Below are 23107 nucleotides of genomic sequence, written 5' to 3'. Positions count from 1 at the left end.
CTGTTCCCAGAGCCTTATTTCATTTGGACAGAAATCTCGCGAGATCTCAAAGAAAACGAGGAGGGGGGGTGACTCACCAGTCTTTACGAAACGAAACGGGAGGGAGGGGAAGGCAAACCAGGGCGGGGAGGGGTAGAGATCTCGCGCGAGCAGCGCTGTAAACATTGTGTGAAGAAACCTCGCGATAACACCTAGATCCTCCTGAATCGGGAGGAGTCCGCAGCCTCCCTAGTTCTCGCGGTAGCCTTGGGATTTCTTCGCCCTCCCCCCACCTCTTTATGCGGAGCGGAGAGTTCTCCCCGCGATACCTTTTGCTGCAAGCAGAGGTGGGGGGAGGGGATCGAGAGGAGGAGGAAGGGGCGTGGTTTGCGCGCTGAAGTCAGCACGGCGCCTGCGAGGGGGCGGAGGAATATATAAGGGCCCGGGCCGAACTGGGGGGGTTTCAGTTAGAGACGCGATTCCGAGGCGAAGTAGCGGCGACAGCGACCCAGGCTAGTTCTACGTCTAGTGAATCCGAATTTCTCTACGCGGAGCGGGACCTCCCGACACGATCTCTCGTTATGAGTCATGTGGCAGTGGAAAATGCCCTCGGTCTAGATCAGCAGGTAACCGGGGGCGGGATGGCGGGTGGGCCTGGAGGGCCGAGGCGTATCCCCCCCCCGCTCCCCGGCCTGTTTTCGGGGGCCCTCCGGACTCATTGAATCGATCCTAGTTCGCCCCTTTACTCCTTTTATTCTCGGCCCCCCCGCATCCTCCTCACGCCGCTCTCGGTGGCGCATTTAACTGTGACGCAGTTCCTTTTGTGGGGTTCGCGCCTCGCGAAGCCCCGAGCCTCCCTCGGGAAAGGGAGCGGAGCGAGGCCAGCGGAGCCCCCGCGAACGAGGAAAGGGAGCGGCGCGGCGGAGAGCGGAGGGTAGCTCGGGTGAAGCGCCGCCGGGCCCTTTGAGGCCTGCTGTGGGGGCTTTGTGCGTCGCTGGCGACTGCTTACATCTGCCGGGCCCCCTAGCGGCGGCGGCCGGGAACTGCAGCGGGTGGGGGACAACGGCGGCCATTGTGCGTGTGACGAAGCGAGGTGGGGGGGGGGAGAAAGAAAGAGGCTGCTTGGCGGCGGAGGCGCGTGCGCGGCTCCCTCTGTCTGGGGAAGGGGAGGAGGAGGAGGAGGGGAGTGGGAGCCACAATGGCTCTGGTACTGCTGCTCCTCCCGCTCTGCCTTACACGCGCACGCGCGCGCCCCCGACTCCTTTGTCCTCGAGGCCCACGAGGTGGGGGGGGGGGAAGGGCAGGCCTAAGGCCGCGTCTTCCTCTCGTCTTGGCTTCTCGGAAGCCTGTTTAAAATGAATTTGCGCCTTCCCTCTGCCCGGTTTGGGGCGGGGTGGCGCTGCGCTAGAGCCGGCTCCCGAAGTAGGTCACGAAGCCGGCCGGGAAGGAGAAAGAGGAAGGAGCCACGTGACGCGGCCGGATTAGCGGCCGCCAGTGAAAGCCGAGCGCCGCTGCTTGTGTCACTCCGGCCGTAAACCCCCCCCCGGTGGGGGCGGGCGGCGCTCCGTCTTCGCCAGGCCCGCTTGTGGGGTGGGGAGGAGGGAACGCTTTCCCCCAAGGCCCACCCGGCCGAGCGAGCCTGCCTTGTACAACTGCTAATAGCTCTGTCTGAAGGCCGCGCGAGATGATGTGCATCCATCTTAAGTTGAAAAAGGGGATTCTTAGATATAAATGGATTTTTTTTATTAACCCCTCCCTTCCGCAAACAAAATTCATTTTCACGAGTATATGAAAATATTCAGCAGCGGTATTTTTTACCTTGGTTGTATATACCGCTTGGACAATCCTAAGGCCTAGGCCCTTTTTTCTTGACAGCTTCAGTAAAACTACAGGAAGGCTAAGGTATACAGTGCAAGCTTAAGTTCCATTTTATTTTTAAAAGCATTGGCATAAGTAGTTACGTTTGAGGAAAGGGGAATTTGGGTTGTAGTCTACTGTATTTTTGAATGCAAATATTAAGCATATTGGAAGACAGCACTAAATTGAGGCCTTTGTCCATAATGTCACATGCTTTAAGTAAAACCAAAGTACGTTTTAAGGAGGTATGGTTTAAATTGACATTAAATTTTCAACAGCAATATCAAACCTATTCTGGTGTTTAATGCTGAGAGCCTGCTAATTTACAATGTGAGATGAGATTAGAAATTCTTTACTAGTTGAAGTATTTTCAATTACTCAGGTTGAATGACTATTCTCTTTTTTAAAAAGTTTGCTGGTCTAGACTTGAATTCTTCAGACGATCAGAGTGGAGGAGGTACAGCAAGCAGTAAGTATATAATTCAGAATTAAAGCATCTTACTGCAGCTAGTAGAGAGTATTTGATGTTTGTCCAGTACAATAGTAGAAAATGGCAGATTTTGAAGAATGTTTAAAATGAATGTTAAGAACCTTAAATTGGGTGCCTGCTTAATCAATTAATTGCAGACTTTGAAGGAGTAGACTGCAAGTTGCATACAGTTTTGGTGCACAATAGTATGAGCATGGTATCAAAAGGGATTTAGTGATTGTGTTACTCAAGAGTACATAAATTGTTTCATCTGCTAAAATGGGGCATGTATTCATTTCCTATAGTGAGGCAGCAGCACATTCCAGTTATTGTTGTTACTATTATGTATTAAATTTGTATATTGTCTGAGAATACAAAATACATTAGAAAACAAAGCAAACTAATAACCCACTTCCCACAAACACATTTTGAAAGCCATAGAATGCTAATTAGCCAAATGCCTGCTTGAAGAGCAAAGTTTTCGTTTGGCACCTTTATTACATACATTTAGGTGTCCCTAGGGGAGAGCATTCCACAAATGGGGAACCACCATCCAAAAGGCTCGTTCTCGTGTTGCCACCCTTTGGTTGTTTGCATATTTATAACAATGAAAATGCTTGGGAAGGGGTGCTATATGTTTAGACTATATGCTTAAGCATGAAGTACTTAAACACTTCTTAATGTGCATGTTGGTTTGGTTTTTTTGTAAGTTACTTAAAGTTGCTATAGCAAAAAATGACTAAGTTTAATCAATAAAATAAGGTGTTAATATTATTGGTAATAAAAGAGCAACAGACCTTGCTGCATAGAGTTTTAATCTGAAACTTTTTTTTCCAACTTTCAGAAGGCCGGTACATTCCTCCTCACTTACGGAATAGAGAAGCTTCAAAGCAGGGTATGTTCGTTGGTACTTGAATATATAGAACATCAGGGTTAAAAAAATAGGCTCACAAATGAATTGAACTGCAAGAACCTGAAAATGTTTGGTGCTCAGATTCAGGGAGATTTGGTACAAGGGGTTGGACATATGAGTACCTAGGCTTTTGAAAGTAGGGAAAGGTATTAAGAGTGCACATTTAAGTAACACCTTATTAAGTCTGTGGCAAAAATTAGATTCCCTCATTCTACAGTGGGTACGGGGAAGATTTGGGATCAATGTAGTTAGCTAGGCAAGTCTAAGTAAGCTGCTGATTGATGAGCTGTATATTTGGCTTGAGTAATAAAGCTACTTAAGTAACAGTGCAATCTGTTGTAAAATGTAGTGCTTGCATCCAAGCAGAATAAGATAATGGTTTGCTCATTTTGAAAGTTATGGTAATCATGAAGTCAGGCAGTGATTCCTGTATTGAAATGTACACTCCATTATCAGAGTCTGTGTCAATAAAGAATGTGTAAGGGAGTGGCCCACACACATTATGAAAATGTAAAATAAATGGTGACTGTATACCCGTACCATCATCTTGATTGACACTGGAAGCAATTTTCAGTAGTTCCTGTATACCCTCTAAATCTGCTGTGGAGGTTTCCTTAACCCTCTGGAGATCTAGGAAGGATGTGGTGGGATGTAGAGCTGATGGAGTACTGGTGAAAATCCTCCACATTCTCCTAATGGAAGCCTTACGGTCAGCTCATTGACATTTTTTTGTTGGTGGCTATACCATGCCCTGAAAAACCCTATGTGTAGCCTGTAACCATCAAGCCTGTTTATGGGGAAGTTTGAACACAGAGCTTTGTCCAAGGATTCTTGAGCTTTAAGCTGTTGGTTGATTAAGCTCTTAATCCCTTGCTAAATTGCATCATGATACTCTAAAAATTCAACCCTCCAATGCTATAGGGGAATATGCTGCATTAATAGTGTCTGATCAACTACTAAACTTGGGCTGCAATCCAATACTCATTTACCTGGGAGCAAGTTAGTGTTTTACTCCATGTGGCTTAATTCAAATAGGATTGAAGTGCTGGAGAACATCAGGTCTCACCCCTCTCCCAACCTGTGACAGCTTGTCTTGGCTCAGATGCCTCTGCAAAAATTACCTTGCTTGTGGACTGGCAGGGAGGCACCTAGAATACTTTTCTAGAGAATACTTTTTACTTTCAATTGTGATCTTTCAGCATTTTAGCTTAAATCGGCTTCATGGGTAAAAGCCAGAAACTAATTTACTGTGACTATAAATTGGTTTGTTGGTAAGTAGCTCTCCAAGTTAATAGAGGTATACTCCCTACTTTGCTGCCAGAAGTCTTTTAAAATAGGTGTGAGAACCTATGGCATTCCATATATTGACTGGTCTACAACTCTGGCCATTCTTGGCTAAAGGGGATAGGAGTTGCAAGTCCAGCATCTTCTGGGATGCAGGTTTCCAAGCCCACTTTAAATATCTACAGATTGAATATTGTGTCCTTTATTGAACCATGATCTCTGCACAGTTCAGCAAAGTGGTCTGAAAGTGCTACTGAATTTGGGAGCAGGGAAATAATGTACAGATACTACTTTTGCAAGTATTCTAACTGCTAGATAGGAAAGTTTAGGTATAGGGTGCTTATTGTCAGGACAACTTGACTCTGCCCACTTCGTTGCTCAACTGATAGAAGTTGTGAATAGTGGCAGAACAAGGGGCATAAGATGAAGCTTGTTCAAATTCACATATTCAAATTTCTATTCAAAACTAACAGCTGTTTGCAAGAAAACTCAGTTGTATTGGGGCTAACAAATACTGAATGACATTGATATCCAGCTATTTGTAGTTGTCCTTACCCCTTCTCTCGTGTAGGTATGGATACTGTAAAGACCAATAGAGTTGTTGTATCGTAAATCCACAGAAGCTCTTATCACAGTTGGTCAAGTATGTCACAAGTTCCTTTATTTTTGCAACAGACTGATACAGGTGCCTGTGCCCATTTGGAAGTTGTTGCCTCACAAGGACATGCTTAGAAACATTGAAGAGTGATTCCTGCTGCTTCCAAGGATTACCCAGGGGAAAGCTTATTCACTCTCATACACATATGGTTCATTCTGAGTTCCTCTCAGTAGATCCATAGAAATTAACGGACCTAAGTTAGCCATGTTTGTTTATTTCGGTGGGTCTACTATGAGTAGGACTAGGACACAACCCTTAAAAGCAGCTGTACAAATTATTGAGTGTGACGTTGCACAATACCTGCTGAATCAGATGCATTGCCCTTTTCTTGAGGGAAAGGACGCCTTGTGTTGGACTGTTTGGAGCTGTTGAGAGTTTATCTTGGCTTCTCAGGGTGTCTTGACCTGGTGAGAGGCTGGCTCCTGCCATTCCTAAGTCCTCTGTACATGTGCTTTGGCAGCAGGACGGGGTTCCCCTATCCTGGTCACCAGGAGGCAAGAGAGTGCTCTTGTTCCCCTTCCCTCTCATCGCCAAAGGTGAGCTGGTGAGTGATTTTGAATGTGGAAGCCTGGAACGTTGACATCTTCACACGGATATTTTTATGTTGCTTGAGTAAAATATCTTTTACAGGTTGAAGAAATTCTACTGTACCATTATGTTGAGTTTTTTATGCATTTGAACTGGATTGAATTATAATGCTGGGAGTTTATGGCTCTTTTGCAGCAGGTAATGCCTATAACTATGCGGCAAACTACTATTCCAATTCGATGCCACCAAGAAGCTGTAAGTTGGTGTCAGGATGGAGTGGTCTTAAAAAATTGTCATTTGAGAGCATGCCTCTAAGCATATTGCATAGTTATAACTTGCAGTCAACTAACAGTGTGAGCATTTGTTCCTTTACGCTCATTGTCAGGCATGCTTCCTTTGCCTGCAGCTTTAACTTTTTTAGGATTAATTTGAATACAGTAAACCCACAACTTACACACCGTTAGCATTCAGCTTTACATGTGTGGCAAAAAATAAAAAAGGGAGTGGGGTTCAAGAAAATATTTATTTGGAAATCCCACCCGCTATTGAACCCAATGTGTTTTGAATTTGGCTTTAGGTGCAATCCCTGGAACATAAATTCTGCATACGTTGCGGGTTTAATCTACTGGCTTACTGTGTTTAAGGAAAACTACACATTAAGGAAACTACAACTTCAGTTGCACTTTGTACCTGAGCAAGCTTTTGTTGCTTCTAATGGATAGACTGAAAAATACAAGGAAACGTTTCCAATTCTGCACCTTATAAAATTTAAACCCACAACAATCCTAATACTCGGGTCTTGGCAAGTGCTGGAATTGTGTTTTTTTGGATCTTCAGATTTATTAAACATGGCATAAAAGAAGCTGGCCCACAAGACACTTGAAAGTTACCAAGCCTTTTTAGTGCTAATTTTCTAGCATGTTTACCATGCCCCACAGTTTTAGTTACATGTTGAAGCTAATTGGGGTGCAGTGCTGTCTGGTGTGAATAAGATATAAGAAGAGCCCTTCTGGATCGGTGGAAACGCCCACCTAGTCCAGCATCCTGCTCTCACACTGGCCAACCTAACGCCTATGTGAAGCCAACAAGGAGAAGCTTAGCGCAACAATTCTAGTTCTTTCCTCTTGAATACAGTACTTGGAGGTAGTAAATAGCTACTGTAACTAGTAGCCATTAATAACCATTCTATTTGGATATAGAATTTTAGACACCTAATAAAATCTTTTTAAATATGGAACTAATGTACTACATCTTTGAAAACTTATTCCAACAGATGTCATGTTGCTTTTTTCAGTTCTTTTGCATTTTGGTTGCTTATAGGTTGGATAAGTAATTGAAATATTTAGAATAGATTGTTCTAGGTAATTTAGTAGAACTTGGCATTTTGAAATCTGTCACAAGCTTCAGGTTTTTGGAATGTTAAAGAATAACAATTAGATGGAGCAGAATCTTACTTCATCCAATCTAGAGATGTAAAATCTTTTTAACAGCGAACAAACAATTTTTCTAGAACTTCTTAAAAAACTGAAATACATGTACAGTAAATTGTTAATTACAGAAAGTATAAATGTTAGGGTTGCTGTCCAACTCCCTAACCTACTGTGGTGGTAGGGGGCTCCCTCTAGTGAGTCCAGATCAATCTGCTCTGGTGGTGCAGATTCCCTATTCGCCCACTGAAAATGTTCACTGGTAGGAGTACTGCCAGCAAGCTTCACTCCACCATCTCATAAGAAGTCCTCAACTGGGGAGGGATCAGGGTAATTCAGCTGGCCTGGGATCCTGAGCTGACCCCACTGTTGTCAATTGATTGCATTGGTCCTGATAGCTACAACAACTCTGCTCTTGCCTTCCAACCTGACCAGAGTGAGTGACAGTGCTGTGGGTGTGGCAGTGGCTCTGCTAAACCCTGCAGTTTCCTGGACAGAGGTTCGATTGGTCTGCTAGTCAGACAAATAAATTCAGCATCTTGGAAGTACCAAATCACAGTCAAGTGTGATGCAAGCAAGCCTTGGACTCGTACACTTCCTTCTTGTGCTTCCTTTGGTGTGCAGCCATCAACAGGAGTTAAGACTTCTTTTCTGTTAAGTGCAGTTTGTTATGTCCGAATTGACAAGCCTGTTAATGCTAATTCTGGTTTCAACTTGGCTTGTTGCAAATGGTTCTGTAGTTAATATTCACCAGTTTGTCAGTTTGGACATCTAGCATTGATATCAATCTTTTTGGGCTATTGGGCACATTTGGAAGGATGAGAGTTCTGTGGGCGTCACCACCTCTGGTTGCTTCTTTCTCATCTCTTTCCATCTCCCCCTGCAGACAGAAAGCACACGTTTTTGACTTGAGTAAACATTGGATCCTGTAGAAATAAAGATACCCAAAAAATGACCATGAGAATAAAGATTGCAGTGCGAGACTGCACCATAAAAAATGCAGATCTGATGCTTCCCACTATCACAAACATATCAATGGCACAAATTCTAATGGATGTCCTCCAGAGTACCACAGTGGCCACCCCAGGCATAACAAGTTGTGGTCAAGCACAAATATAAGTTGAAGCCTTCAAGAACTCCTTGTTAGCGTGTCAAGGAAAGTGTGGGAGCCCAAGGCTCACCAAGGTTCATTTGCATCACTAAACTGGCTTAGATTCAAACATCATTTTATGAACTTTATACTGCAATCTGCTCTTACCTAGGAAGCAGGATTTGTAATCAAAATAATACAACACTCATCGTTGACTGGTCTGTCATTCCATTCATAATAAAATATATATTTGCCAAGTTTAGCACAGGATCTTGAATCTTGCTTCAGTCGGTTTGACTAGCTTTCTTTAGGACATGCTTCTGTTTTCAGCATGGCAGCGAGTATTGATGCACAAAACTAATACACATACGAATCACTGCATTAGTTTTTAAAAAAAAAAAAACTCTTGGCTCAACTAAATACACAACTTTCCATAAAACCTGGTTTGCAGCTTTGTAAAGTGGCTCACAATGCATCATCCATGTCAGGTGAAGGCTTGCATCTCTAATCAAGAATTTAGGCACAACACTACTCTGCTTTCCCCAGAAAGGAGCCTTTCATGTAAATTTCTGGCAGCAAAAGTCGCACTGAGGCTGTGGAGCTTGCAAAAACTTGCTAGCGCATTTTACCCTTTAATTTTGTAACTTTTTATTCTCTGCCAAAGATTCCCCCAGCTGGGACTCTCGTGGAGGTAATGGCTATATGAATGGATATGATCGTGACAGCCGGATGAATGGCTACGATCGTGATTGTGGTGTGTTTGGATCCAGAGGAGGATCTGGACGTGATGACAAAGGTGGGCGAGGGAGACCTGGCACCTTTCATCCAACAAAGCTTGAGTGTCCACTGCTGCTCTTGGCAATAAAGACAGCTTCTTTCTAGAGAGCTTAGATCAGGTTATAGTAGCACAGGTTGAGACTTCTTAGGGGAGTTTGAGGCTTTGTTTATCAAGTACCATTTTCAGACCTGTTTTGCCCTCAGCTGGAAAGCTACAGAATTAGTACTCATTCTTGTTGGTTACTTGAATTTGGATCCCGGAGCCTTAATTATAGTTACAGCTACAGGATACTACCGTAGAATTCTGGAGTTGTATAGTTATCCAAATAAAACAGTCATACGAATGTCTCAAGAACAGTGAAGCTTCTCATTGAGTGGCCTCATTATACCAGTTACCACCGACTCCAGATTTTTCCTGTCAGGAAATACCATCAGTCTCCAGGTCTTTTCACTGCTTTCTGTTTCATCATCTTTGCTTCAGTGTACCTGTGGACACATTGATGGACTCCGGGAAGGTCTCGTTTTCAGCCCAGGTTGCCATTTTTTTTCTTGAGACAAATTAATTGTAACTACAATTAAGATAATGACATAATTTGTGGAAGTGGTTCACGAAAGGTTGCCTAATGGCCATTCTCTACTACAACGCCATGGGCGCAAAAGTAGGCAGGGTCCTAATGGACATTTCTAGGCTTTGCTTTTGGGGATTGCTGCAGCTCGAGAGAATCATCGGCTGCTGCCTCTTTGCTACATGATCACCCTGGACCAGCTTTTTAAACTCTGCCATCTTGCAATATAGGCAGTAAAACACCCGATTTCAGTGCCTTTCCTTGATTTAAAATGTGCAATAAAATATGGGAATTTCTCTTAAGACAGACTGCTAATTACTCAAACATTTTCATGGTGATGGTTTGAGGGATTTTGTATCTTTACAGTGAGCATCTACACAATCAGTGATTTCATTGGTGATTTTATTATTCCTAGGATTTGATGGTGGGTGGAATGCTGGCAGAGACAGGGATGCTGCATACAGTAGCTTTGGTGCAAGGAGTGACCGTGGATCAGGAAAATCAAGCTTCTTTGCTGAGCGTGGTAATGGATCAAGAGGAAGGTAAAAATGTAGCTCTTTTCCCATTAAAAATGTGAATGCCACCACTGTAAAACATTCAGTAATCTGTAGAAATAGGGGAGAACTGACCAAGGTTAAGACATGTGTTTTTTGTGTTGAAAGCCTGCTTTGTAGCTCTTAGGCTTGCATTGACGTGCAGCATGTTAATTTTTATGTGTATAGGGCTACCCTCTCATTTCCACCAACTTACTGCTGTAGGACTTCTAAAGTTTACATCCACATAATAGAAGTCCTTGTGCCTTCTTAGCATTGGCACATATGCCCCAGCAGAAAGACAGGGGAATGACAATTTAGAGCAACTGTGCAGGAATGGCATATATCTGGGATTGGAAGGAGCTCTTTCAGTAAGCTTTCTCCTTGTTTGATGAAGAACCAGGAGGCTGGGGCGTTCAGGGGATGTGGCAGAATTGTGTTGGTGAGAGCAGTAGAGGAGTTAAATGATAGTCCAATTCCCAACGTTGATTAAAATGCAATCTGAACAATTAAATGCCTCTACCTGGCAGGTGTGCTACCTCAAATTTCATTGGTATTCTGTCCACATGCCTCATATATATGAGACAGTTGAAATATTGGGGTAATATATCCTTCTCAAGGGGATGTCAAATCTTGGGAAATAGATAGGGGTGGTGTTACACTGATTTATTGTTTAATTATATCATGAAATACTTTGAAGCTGCCTAGCAGCCAGGCAGCTTCATTAGTGTGTTTAGTACATCACATCACATCACAGAAACTGTCATGAAAACTGGTTTTAGTGTAATTTCATGTAATCTAGGTTTGATGACCGTGGTGGAAGAGGCGGTGAATTTGATGGCATTAGCAGTCGTGGTGGTGATAGAAGTGCCTTTGGCGGCAGATTTGATCGTGGTGGAAACAGTCGTTGGTCTGATAAAAGTGATGAAGATGACTGGTCTAAACCACTTGCCCCAAGTGAACGTGTGGAGCAGTAAGTACTAGCAGTGGGATCTGGTGGTCTGTAAGTTAGGTATTCAGTGCTGTGTGATGGTACATTGAATGTTTATCTTCTAGGGAGCTGTTTGCTGGTGGTAATACTGGCATTAATTTTGAGAAGTATGATGACATTCCGGTTGAAGCAACAGGCAACAACTGTCCTCCACACATTGAGAGCGTAAGTATTTGTTTAATGCTACAACTAGTGTGCTGCTTACACTAGAATACCAAGGGACTACTTTTATACATTTAAATTAGCGTTGTGGATCTGATGGTCCTTCAAAAGGGACACTTTACTTAAAAGTCTTTGTCTTTAGTAATCTATGTGATTGCTATAGGCAACATGGAATTGCATGCAGATGAATGAATGCAGGATGTTGGAGGAGGAACATAACTCTCCTTGCCTCCAGCAGCACACTATATTTCACATTAGGCTTTGAGAAAGATGCTTTGCTGCCTTTGTATTCAGCATAAACAAAAGGGGATACCAAGAAAGGAAGGGGACATGCCATCCTACATAAGAATCAAATGGGCTGGTGAGGAAGATGGGAAGTTTCTTCCATCTGCGTGAGCCCACTGCAAGACTTGTTGGTATCCAACCTTTTAGCAAGATGCTGGAAAATGAGGGGCAGTTCTCTGCCCATCCTCTGCCTTCCCCTCTTATGAGTGTAAAGCAAACTTTTTGGGCTTTTACCAGGTTGTTTAATAACTTGAACTCTGTTGCAGTTCAGCGATGTTGACATGGGAGAAATCATTATGGGGAACATTGAACTCACCCGCTACACTCGGCCTACTCCAGTGCAGAAATATGCTATCCCTATCATCAAAGACAAGAGAGACTTGATGGCTTGTGCCCAGACAGGCAAGTTTGTGTTTGCTATGTGTTACTGCAGTGTTCTAATTGAGAAATTTGGGGGTGTTAATTGAGGGTTCTTGGGTGCACATAGTGAGGGATAGGCCATTCCCTTTACTGGCAGTTGACTCTAGCACAACATGGACACCGATAATTTGGTAAAACGTATATTAGGATTTAAAATACCACCCTAAATTTAATGCCAGTTTCAGATTAACTTGAAATGAGTACAGGATGGATGGAGCATAACATTTGGGTGGGATTTATGGAATGAAAATGTTTTTGCATTGCTTTCAAGATTAAATGTCTTTTTTTTTTAAGGGTCTGGAAAAACTGCTGCATTTCTTCTGCCCATATTGAGTCAGATATATACAGATGGCCCAGGTGATGCCCTCAGAGCCATGAAGGCAAGTTCATTATATCTGGTTTAAACAAACAATACAGTATTTCACTTTAGCACTGTGCACATTGCCATCTCTGTTACATTGCTGAAAAATGTAGATCTTGAGTACAAATATACCGTTTATTAACATTTATTCATTGCTTACTACATAAAGCAACATAATTTACTAAAAGCAATCATCCTGCAATATTGTAGAAAGGGTGGGGTTTTTTTGCACCCCACTAAAAGATAAATATTAAAGCAGGCTAGGGTACCATTATAGCATATAAGAATCAAATGCCAGAGTAAATGACGAAATGTTGGCCTACTGCCTAAAAGTTGATAATTGTGCCAGGCACCTCTCCCCAACATTCCACACCTAGGGGGCTACCACTGAAAAGGCCTTTTTTGTGTTGTGACCCTCCTCATCTCTCTTCTCAGGAAGCGCAGGAAAAAACGGACAATAAGATGTGTGTACAGCTTTAGGTGAAAACCAGCACTTTGAATGGAGCCCACCCAGAAACCTGTAGTCAACCTGTAGTGCGGTTGCTGGTGTTGTATGTTCAGATGTAGCTCCAGGCAGCAATCTGGTTGCTGAATTCTGCACTAGTTGCAGTTTCTAGACTGTCTTCAAAGGCAACCCCACATAACACATTGCAGTAATTACCCCGAGGTTGCCGTAACATAGACTAAGAAACTGGGCCTTCCCTCTCCAGACATGCTAGTGGCTGTCCACCAGTCTAAGCGTTTGAGGCACTGGTCCACTAAGGCCACTTGTGCCTGCTGTGACAGTAATGGATCCAGAAGTACTCCCAGACAGTGCATCTCTTTCAGGGGGGATGAACCCCATCTAGAACAGGTTCCACCATAACAGAAGGTGAATTGATTTTAAGACACTGCCATCAAATAAGTTTACACATCAGGATGGAGTTTGCACAGAATAGGTCTAGGTTCAGTTGTAGCCAGCATCTTGATTATGATGACAGTCACTCTGCTAGAATGGCTGTGATGCTAATAGTTACTGGCACAGCTTGTGGTTCTCCTGCCTGGGTGCAGTCATGAACACTGCAGGATTCAGACCACAACCTTTAAAAACCTTTATGGAAAGAGCAGAGTAAAAGGTGTAAACACTTGGGTAGCAGATTGTGTTGAGAAATAACTGTTACTAGCAGCTTATTTTCCAGCTGGTAATGAGGACTTAATATTGCAGGAAAACGGAAGGTATGGACGCCGTAAGCAATATCCCATCTCGCTCGTTTTGGCTCCCACAAGAGAGCTGGCAGTGCAGATATATGAAGAAGCCAGAAAAGTAAGTATTATTCAGGGAGTGGCTAATACAGCCACATTGACCTATGGTTAACAATACAGGAGCTGAAGGTGCAAGTGACAAATTACTAACTTTTAAAAGAGGAAAATTGGGTGGGTGGTTAAAAAACTTTCATGTATCACAGAATCACAGCAGTAGTGATCACTGATTCTCCTCCCCCCCCCCAAGAAAAATCTTAAAAGAACAACAACAACAACAAAATTGGGGTGAGGGAATCTGCAAAAATCCCAGGGCAAGGGGGATGGGCACATGAGGCCTGTAGATTAGCCAGCCCTGTGGTATTGTGCTCCTAGGAACTTGATATCTCAGGTCTTGAATTCTAAAACTAAATTTTGTTCCCATAGTTTGCATATCGCTCCAAAGTCCGCCCCTGCGTTGTGTATGGTGGGGCCGACATTGGTCAACAGATACGTGACTTGGAACGTGGTTGCCATTTGCTTGTAGCAACTCCAGGTCGTCTTGTAGATATGATGGAGAGAGGAAAGATTGGACTGGACTTTTGCAAGTATGAAAATGATATTTTAATAATTTTAGCATTTTGACAGCAGCATATTAACATGGAATCTTGGAAATCCTAATGTGGTCTTATAATACCTTCCAGATACTTGGTACTGGATGAAGCTGATCGTATGCTTGACATGGGGTTTGAACCTCAAATCCGTCGTATTGTTGAGCAAGACACTATGCCACCCAAAGGTGTCCGTCAGACTATGATGTTCAGTGCTACTTTTCCAAAGGAAATTCAGGTATTCTGTTTTGCAAAGTAGTTGAATGCCCCATTTCCAGTGAGTCAGCATACTATAGAAGTGGTGATACTCAAACCAGCAAGCAGCTGCTGTTGTAGGCAGCTAACCATAGGTAGAGAACAAGAAAAATTCTAAGTATTCCTCCCCCCCCCGCCCGAATACTTTGTTTCTAGTTTAAAAATATGGAGAGAAACACCTAGTTTGTATGCGTCCATGGAAGCTTATAGCTATAGGTAAGTCTAATGGGGGTGGATTCATTATTTAATTGTCTCATACTGAGTAGAGTTCTCTCTTTTGAAGATGCTTGCTCGTGACTTCTTGGAGGAATATATCTTTCTGGCTGTTGGCAGAGTTGGCTCTACATCTGAGAACATCACACAGAAAGTAGTGTGGGTGGAAGAGTCAGACAAACGGTCATTTCTGCTTGACCTCCTAAATGCCACAGGTAAAGACTGTTTGGGAGAAATCCAACACAACTCTAATGGCTCAGGTAATGAGAATCTATGTTAGGTGGAGGAAAAGCTTCAGACTTTTCCTCCTTGTTTTCTCCTATATTTGAATATTTTTCTTTAATCTGCATGCAGCTAGCTTGACTAGTAAAGTTGTTATTTTTTATGGTTGCAGTCATAATACTAGTTTGCACCACTTGGTGGTGCTATAACAATAGATTTGGCATTGTTTTGCTAATGAGATGCTTCGCTTACATAGGAAAAGATTCCTTGACTCTGGTGTTTGTGGAGACTAAAAAGGGGGCTGATTCTCTGGAGGATTTCCTCTACCACGAAGGCTATGCTTGCACAAGCATCCATGGTGATCGCTCTCAGCGAGACAGGGAAGAGGCATTGCACCAGTTCCGTTCAGGCAGAAGTCCCATCTTGGTTGCCACTGCAGTAAGTATAGACTTGGTTAAGAAAATGCTTGTGTCTTTGTATTGGCTCTTTACACTGCAGTTTCAGCTTATGGGGAGCTGATGGCTGATTCTTTATCTTCATTAGGTAGCAGCAAGAGGATTGGATATCTCAAATGTAAAACACGTCATAAACTTTGATTTGCCAAGTGACATAGAAGAATACGTGCATCGCATTGGCCGTACAGGCCGTGTCGGGAATCTTGGTAAGACACTCTTCATCAACACCTTGATAAAACTTCCACGGTGGTATAAGCATTTGTGTTTGCATACTATGTGGACTTTTAATGTCGCTAAACTCCATCAGCATGCTTTGAGTATGAAAAAGTTGGTAACTGAGTAGACTAGAACTGGTTTTGTGCAGAAGATCTTTGGTTAACAGAGGCATGTTGTGAAAGATTCACATGAAATATTCCCATTCCTGCAAAGCACACGGCAGATTACCTCAATGTGGGAAAGGGTGGATGTCATTATACGCCTGTGTGCAAAATTTTTTGAATGCTGCTTTACAGTTCAGCTACAGCTGTAATTAAAAGTTGTTGTAATTGGAGAGCACTCAGGAATATGTCTTACCCATGCTCTTGGTATTTTGAACATATTTCCTTACCTTGCCTTAATATGCTGTATTTCTTTCTTTAGGTCTTGCCACATCATTCTTCAATGAGAGGAACATAAATATCACAAAAGACTTGCTAGATCTACTTGTTGAAGCTAAACAGGAAGTACCATCTTGGCTAGAAAATATGGCATATGAACAGATTCACAAGGGTGGAAGCAGTCGTGGGCGATCAAAAGGGTAAGTTGAGTTAATCCCTAAGCAGTTAGATGTCATGTAGATGAGCTGGAATGATATCCAACATCAAAGCAAAATACCTGACTTCCATATAGCAGTATAATATTTTACTTATGTATTCCTCCCTTTGGCCCTTCAGTGGAAGACAGTGCTCTTCCTTTCTTCAGGATGAGAAGAATAGTAATTACTAGCCAGGAGAGGTTGCTTTTAAAAGAGGATGCATGGAGCAGCATGATAAAAAATTGAAACCACTGCCCTCGCTGGCTCTGGGGAAATGATATTTTAGTGGAGTATGGCCCATATAATAAGCCTACTAAGCAGAAGGTGCTTGGTGTAACACAAATCTTAAGATTCCATTATTAAGCACCATCAAAATAGTTAATTTTTATTATTAATCAGCAGCGGAGATCTTAGGTGAAAAATGGTTGTCCTTCAATTTCTAGAGCTCTCATGGTGGCTTGTAACTTGAACATTTATAAACTATTACTTTGAAGCAGCAAGGCGGATTTAACAGATCTGTTTGCTTGGGTCTTTATACGAGACTCCCTTTTACCTGGCAATACACAATTCTGTGCTGGATGAGTGCTCTACGGATTGGGAGCCACAGCTGTGAAGGCCCTTTATCTGGCTGCTTCTCTCCCAGCCTCTGAAGGCAGGGGCTGCCAGAGGCATTTAGGCTGGTTTATGTGGAAGTGGGCATTTCTTCAGATACTGTCTCTGAAACGGATTGGGGCCAGCATTGCTTTGCTTGGCGCCCCCTCTCCCGAAATATGATCTTTAATTGAAAATGAAATACAAAACATTAAAAATTAGTAGAGTACAGTGGTGCCTCGCAAGACGAAATTAATTCGTTTTGCGAGTTTTTCGTCTTGCGAAGCACGGTTTCCCATAGGAATGCATTGAAAATCAATTAATGCGTTCCTAGGGAAACCGCCTTCAGACCAGGTCCGGGGACAGTCTGTCCCCCGACCTCTTCTGAAGGCTGGGGGGGGGGACGACGACAAGGGCTTTTCTTCCCACTGCCAGCCTTCAGAAGGCTGTTGTGAAGGCTGGCGGTGGGAAGAAAAGCCCTTCTTCCCACCTCCCGCCCCGCAAGCTCCGGGGACAGGAGGGCTTTGCTGCCAACCGCCAGCATTTTAAGATCGCCCAGGGCAGCGGAGACTTCTCTGCTGTCCCGGGGAGATTTTAAAATGCTGGGGGTCGGCAGCGAACACTTCGCTCCCGCCCGCCAGCATCTTAAGATCGCCTGGGGCAGCGGAGACTTCTCTGCTGTCCCGGGGAGATTTTAAAATGCTGGGGGTCGGCAGCGAACGCTTCGCTCCCGCCCGCCAGCATCTTAAGATCGCCCGGGGCAGCGGAGAAGTCTCCGCTGTCCCGGGAAGGCAAGGGGGGGGAGCAAAGACTTTTGCCCCCCCGCCGGCCTTCAGAAGAGGTCCAGGACCTCTTCTGAAGGCCGGCTGTGGGCGAAAGTCTTTGCTCCCGACCGCCAGCAATTTAAAACAGGTCCCCGGAGATTTCCCTATGGGCTTTCGTCTTGCGAAGCAAGCCCATAGGGAAATTTGTCTTGCGAAGTGCCTCCAAAACAGAAAACCCTTTCGTCTTGCGGGTTTTCCGTCTTGCGGGGTACCACTGTACATCATTTTAGCCAAGGGACTGGCAATTGCTGAACTAGCAAAGATATTTGATTAACTGAATTTCCTGATGTAGCAACATGAAGGGCAATGAATTAGAAAATGTATTAAATAGCATACTTAAGGAACCATGGTCTTCTAATCGCAACTTGTTGCTGTTCTTTCCTCTAGGCGTTTCAGTGGAGGATTTGGTGCCCGAGATTATCGAACAAGTAGCAGTACCAGCAGCAGCAGTAGCTTTGGCAGCAGCCGCACAAGTAGTGGGCGCAGCGGTGGCAGTGGTGGTGGCGGTGGCCATGGAGGCAGCAGAGGATTTGGAGGTGAGTTTCATTTCACAGTGTGCCTTGGGCTGTTGGAATGAAGGAAGGTGGTGGGGAAATCTAAACTCTTGGGTTTTTCCCAAACTGTAGAAAAATAAGATTGTAAAGGTAAATTCACTTGGTCATAAACTCTTCTTGCCTTTTTGTCTTAATAGGTGGAGGTGGTGGCTATGGCGGCTTCTATAACAGTGATGGATATGGAGGAAACTATAACTCTCAGGGGGTAGATTGGTGGGGCAACTGATCTGCTTGCTGCAGATTCTTACCAAACAAGCTAATATGGAAACCACATGTAACTTAGCCAGACTATACCTTGTGTAGCTTCAAGAACTCGCAGTACATTACCAGCTGTGATTCTCCACTGAATTTTTTTTAAGGGAGCTCAAGGTCACAAGAAGAAGGAAAGGAACAGAAGCCCTACTTTGAAGGTTTAAAGACTCCATTGTAGTTGAGATTAACTCCTCCACCCCCCTACTCCCAGACTGTATTTATAATTTTGTGACTGAGGATCATTTGTTAATGTACTGTGCCTTTAACTTTAGACAACTTTTTATTTTGATGTCCTGTTGGCTCAGTAATGCCCAAGATTATCAATTGTCTTGACAAAATTACTCTACTTGGGCTTTAAAAAAATCAAACCTTGGCACACAGGTGTGATACAACTTACAGGAATCATTGATTCATCCACTTTATACTACAAAAAAAAAAAAACTTGTGCGGTGGCCTGCATTAGGGCTTTGATACTCAGATTTGAAAAAAATAAAACACCTTGAAGCATATCAATGGAATTAGTTTCTAATGTGGCAAAACTGTACTAAGTTAAAGTTGATTTGCTCACTCTATCCTGGATAGGTACTTAGAACCTGATAGTCTTTAATAAGCCATTCCAGTCATGATGATGATGATGATGAAGAAGTGATGTATGGATACATGCATACAAGCACTGTTTTAAAGTGAATGCAAGTAAACACAGCAATTCCAGTGTTTAGGCAGATTATTAATGTGAGCTAGCCAAATGGAGGCGGAACATTACAGGGAATGTTTAAAGGTCTGAACTTGAAATAGTTTTTAGGAGAATTCATCTACTTAGACTTTTCAAAATTGCCTGCCATATTAAAATTGAAATGGTAGAATGGCTGACCACAACAGTGATGGGTCCACCTTTTAAGGGCCTGACTGATTTTTTTGGTCTTAACGCATGCTAGTGTTGATGTTTTTTGGTCAAGGGGGAATGAACAGGAAGAATTATGCAGCAGGCTTTATTTTAATGCAGATTCACATTACTCTGTTCAAGCTGCGTTGAAGTGTTAACTGGCTTACTGTAGACTTGTAAAATGGCTCCAGAAGAGTAACAAATTCTGAGATCACAAAGGTTGGAATGTACATAACTGCACAAGGTTTCAATTCTGCTATCAAGTGCAGTTTTAGTCAGTTTTAGTTGCATAGGTTTCCATTGTATTTAGTCTGTTATGCTGAATCTGGCCAAAGATAAGTATTTCCAACAGTAAAATGCCTCTGCCACTTAGTTTCTCTGAGCTATCTTCTGCGGCCAGAGCTGTTACCAACTCTTAGTCTAAGTGGCATAGGACAACAGCAAAATCTCCTAAAGTGCAATAGATCTTTTCAAGTGTATTGTGCCTTGTTCTAAACTTTAAGTAGGTGCACTTGACAGTATTTGAGGTCATTTGTTATGGTGCTATTTCAATTAGTCTAGATTTAGGCCCTTGTACATTTTGCCCATAACTTTTTACAAAATACTTCTTTTATTGCACATTCAGAGAATTTTATATGTCTTGTGTGCGTGTCCTTAACTTCCAATCTTATTTTGTCTCTTGGGAGACTGAACGCAGCTTGTCTAAGGAGGAGGAACTAGATTCTAAAACTGGGACCATGGGAATAATGGTTGGGAAGAAAACTTTGCACACGACAGATTTCTAGATACTTTTTGCTGCTAGTTTTGTGTAATATTTATTGAACATTTTTGACAAATATTTATTTTTGTAAGCCTAAAAGTGATTCTTTGAAAGTTTAAAGAAACTTGACCAAAAGACAGTACAAAAACACTGGCACTTGAATGTTGAATGTCACCGTATGCGTGAAATTATATATTTCGGGGTAGTGTGAGCTTTTAATGTTTAAGTCATATTAAACTCTTAAGTCAAATTAAGCAGACCCGGCATTGGCAATGTAGCCGTAACTTTCTGATAGTAAAACAAAAATTGGCAACTTTAAAATTAAACATGCCAAGGTTTTGATACACTTGTCTTAAGATATTAATGAAACACTTCAAAACACTGACGTGAAGTGTCCAGATTCTCAGATGTTTGTTGCGTGAGTTTTTGTTTAGTTGTGTGGTTTTTTTTTCAGTGAATGTCTGGCACATTGCAATCCTCAAAACATGTGGTTATCTTTGTTGTATTGGCATAATCAGTGACTTGTACATTCAGCAATAGCATTTTAGCAAGTTTTACAGCCAGCAATATTATTCAGTTCAGATAAGGATTCAATCATATGCAAAGAATGGGTTTAATCATATGCAATGAACGGATTTAAACTTGCTGAATGTAAAGATTTGAACTTCAAGTCACTGTAGGTTTAGTAATTGCTTATTGTATTAGTTTAGATGCTAGCACTGCATGTGCTGTGCATTGCTCTCAATTTTAATAAAATAAAAAGTTGAAATGCACTTTATCATGTTTGGTCTTTTTCTTGGTGACAAAATGTGCTTCTCCTTTTCTGGGGTGTCTCACTGCAATCAGTAATGATTAAGTGCCACAGATGCAAGTTTCTAATAGAAGCAGCTCACACATTTAGCTAGGAAAGGTCATTATATGGAGCAGCCCCTTGTAGCTGTTCTGCTTGGTCCCCCAGACCTAGTGGCCTGTTTTGGTTCATGGTTTCTTAAATGTGGGGATGTTGTTCAAGTGGTGGGTCTTCCTTCCACCTGCAGAAAAATGGCTGCTTGATCAGATAACAGGTTTTTCCTCCCAAACATCTGATCAGTGGTATGTGGATTTAACCCCTTGCAGAATGATCTTGCACGCCATTCAGAGTTTTGACACCAAAACACTTTCATAGTCAGAATTCACCCCAATATATTTCCAGAATTATATGTTTTATCTCCATATAGTAATTGAAGGGTGTGAAAAGGGAATGTGTGGTTTTAATTAGCCCAAGTGCCCTTTTCAATTCAGAGGTGCTTTTATGTTTATTATTAAATCATTAAAATACAATTTTTCTATCTTTAAAATAATGACTCCTCCAACAAGGAGAGAGAGTAGTATCTTGATAGAATAGGGTGGTGCTACTTAATAAATGTGGAACAGATCTCTGTTTAAACAAAGCACCTGAAACTTCAGCATTCACACAACTCAACCAGCATTAAACTACTTAAAGGTGGAATAAAATGCTGAAATAAAGTTGTGTCCACACCTGGTACAGGAAGGTACTTAACCCCTGAGATTTCTGCTGGAGTAAGTGACTGCAGATGGGGAAGGTAACTTCCAATACAGAAAGCACAATCTTCCAAAAGTCGTTTTGAAAACAGCAGCTCAGACAAATTGAGAATGGTTGGAGATTATAGGGTGTCAAGCTTTAAAAAGCTCTGTAATTGAAATGTGATTTTCACAATCTTAACCTGGAAGTTTAGTTTGATTTACTGTTCTTGGCAATATAAAATTTAGCAGAGCAGTTTGCAATGTAATTGCACGATACAACAATGGAAGAAGGAACAAAATTAAGACGTGATAAAAGCCTGGGAAGACAAGTCTGCCAGGAAGCCATTAAAGTATTCGTCTCATACAAATGGTGCATTGAGTTGAAAATTATGTGAATTAAGCTGGGTTTTTATGGTAAGAACTCTTAACCCACCCCCTCAGTAACTAAAGTGTTTGGGGATAGGGCTGGCAGCTCTCTAATACACTGTCAACCTGGTGCCCTCCATATATTTTTTACTATATCCATCCCTTGACACCTTGCTGTCCCCTGTTCCCCTGGAATAAGTACTACAAGGCTCCAGAACAGGAACATTCCTCTTAGGGGATGTGAATCCACTTCAACATATTGCACTTGTATTAATGTACTATGGAAGTGGGTGCAGGCTGTGCCTTGTGTTGCTGGTACATCAAGTGGGGGAAAATAGTGTGGGTTTCTTTTTCTGGTTAAAAGAAATATATATTGGGTATAATAAAAAGATAATTCCCTAGATGCCTGAGATCTAGGTTTGGGGCAAGTACTCTGGTGAGAGAACCTCAGCAGAGATTTAAATATAGTCATACAGTACCTTGGATGGAATTTGGAGGACACTGGCAAAATTTTGGATTTAAGGAAATTGCCATCTCTGGCGGGACTGTGAAACAAGTGGAAGATTCTTTTTGGAACAACTACGCTTTGGATTACAAACTAAATATTGGGGAGTGCAACACCAGGGAATGGGATAACTGGATGAAGGAAATGAAGAATATTGCTGGACGGAATTCCCTGATGACTGGCTCCCCAAAGAGAAGGAGAAGAAAATGCGAAAGAACCCAACAGGGAATAAGGGTGTATGCAACTATAAGCAGAAACAAGAAAACTCGCAGAGGGGGTTTGGAATTGACTTGAGAGCTTTAGACATTAGAACACCTGACTGACTGATGAGGTTTTAATGATATAAGGACTGACATTACCCGGAACCAGGAAAAAGGACGTTGGATAAACTTAGAATGAGAAATGTTTTCTGTAATTGATGGAATTAGTGTAATAAGAAAATATTAAGAGATATTGGAAAGGAAATAATTGGCTTTTATAGAAAGGTTAAATATGGTCAAAACTTTAGAACTTTTAGAGATCTGATAAGATAAAATTAATGAAATTAATGTAAAAAAGGAGTGGCTGAATAATAAGGTGAAAAGGATATGAATTTGCTGAATTAATTTTTAAAAAGGGATACAAGAAAGGGAGATGGGAGGAAGTCCGGAAAATAAGCTAATTGAAGATGAGAAATTAAGAAAGAGGGATTTTTTTTGTTTGTTATTATATGTGTTTTTATCTCTCTTTTTTTTCTTCTTCTTTTGATGTGTTTAATGTCTGTATTTTTGGTATTGTATTG

At 42.3% G+C, this 23107-nt stretch overlaps 1 protein-coding gene across 5 annotated transcripts; it reads left to right on the top strand.

Annotated features, from left to right (window-relative positions):
• Positions 1-156: 156 nt before the first annotated feature.
• DDX3X (DEAD-box helicase 3 X-linked) lies at positions 157-20704 on the top strand. 5 transcript variants are annotated; one of them, XM_082221266.1, is made up of 19 exons: positions 157-605; positions 2248-2305; positions 3150-3200; positions 5884-5943; positions 8870-9001; positions 9964-10090; positions 10884-11054; positions 11138-11237; positions 11786-11921; positions 12234-12319; positions 13505-13603; positions 13966-14126; positions 14223-14367; positions 14668-14857; positions 15076-15257; positions 15363-15480; positions 15914-16070; positions 17870-18018; positions 18174-20704. In XM_082221266.1, exons 1-19 carry the CDS (start codon positions 561-563, stop codon positions 18260-18262), a joined length of 2256 nt encoding a protein of 751 aa, XP_082077392.1. In that variant the 5' UTR covers positions 157-560; the 3' UTR covers positions 18263-20704. The 5 variants fall into 5 exon arrangements, with proteins under 5 accessions (XP_082077392.1, XP_082077393.1, XP_082077394.1 ...); XM_082221267.1 differs by having other exon boundaries at positions 159-605; positions 14668-14812; XM_082221268.1 differs by lacking the exon at positions 5884-5943 and having other exon boundaries at positions 159-605.
• The last annotated feature ends 2403 nt before the right edge of the window (positions 20705-23107 follow it).

This window comes from Podarcis vaucheri (assembly GCF_965113315.1).
Source record: "Podarcis vaucheri genome assembly, chromosome: 4".
NCBI lineage: Eukaryota > Metazoa > Chordata > Lepidosauria > Squamata > Lacertidae > Podarcis > Podarcis vaucheri.
Note: the sequence above shows the minus strand (reverse complement) of the source record. Positions and strands in the feature narration are given on the sequence as shown.

What these genes read in the sequence shown, in the direction of transcription:
- DDX3X (XM_082221266.1), top strand. Translation starts at nt 561, where the DNA reads ATGAGTCATGTGGCAGTGGAAAATGCCCTCGGTCTAGATCAGCAG. An exon ending in TGGAGGAGGTACAGCAAGCA is followed by an intron (nt 2,306 to 3,149) that starts GTAAGTATATAA and finishes TCCAACTTTCAG; the next exon opens with AAGGCCGGTACATTCCTCCT. An exon ending in ACACAACTCTAATGGCTCAG is followed by an intron (nt 14,858 to 15,075) that starts GTAATGAGAATC and finishes TCGCTTACATAG; the next exon opens with GAAAAGATTCCTTGACTCTG.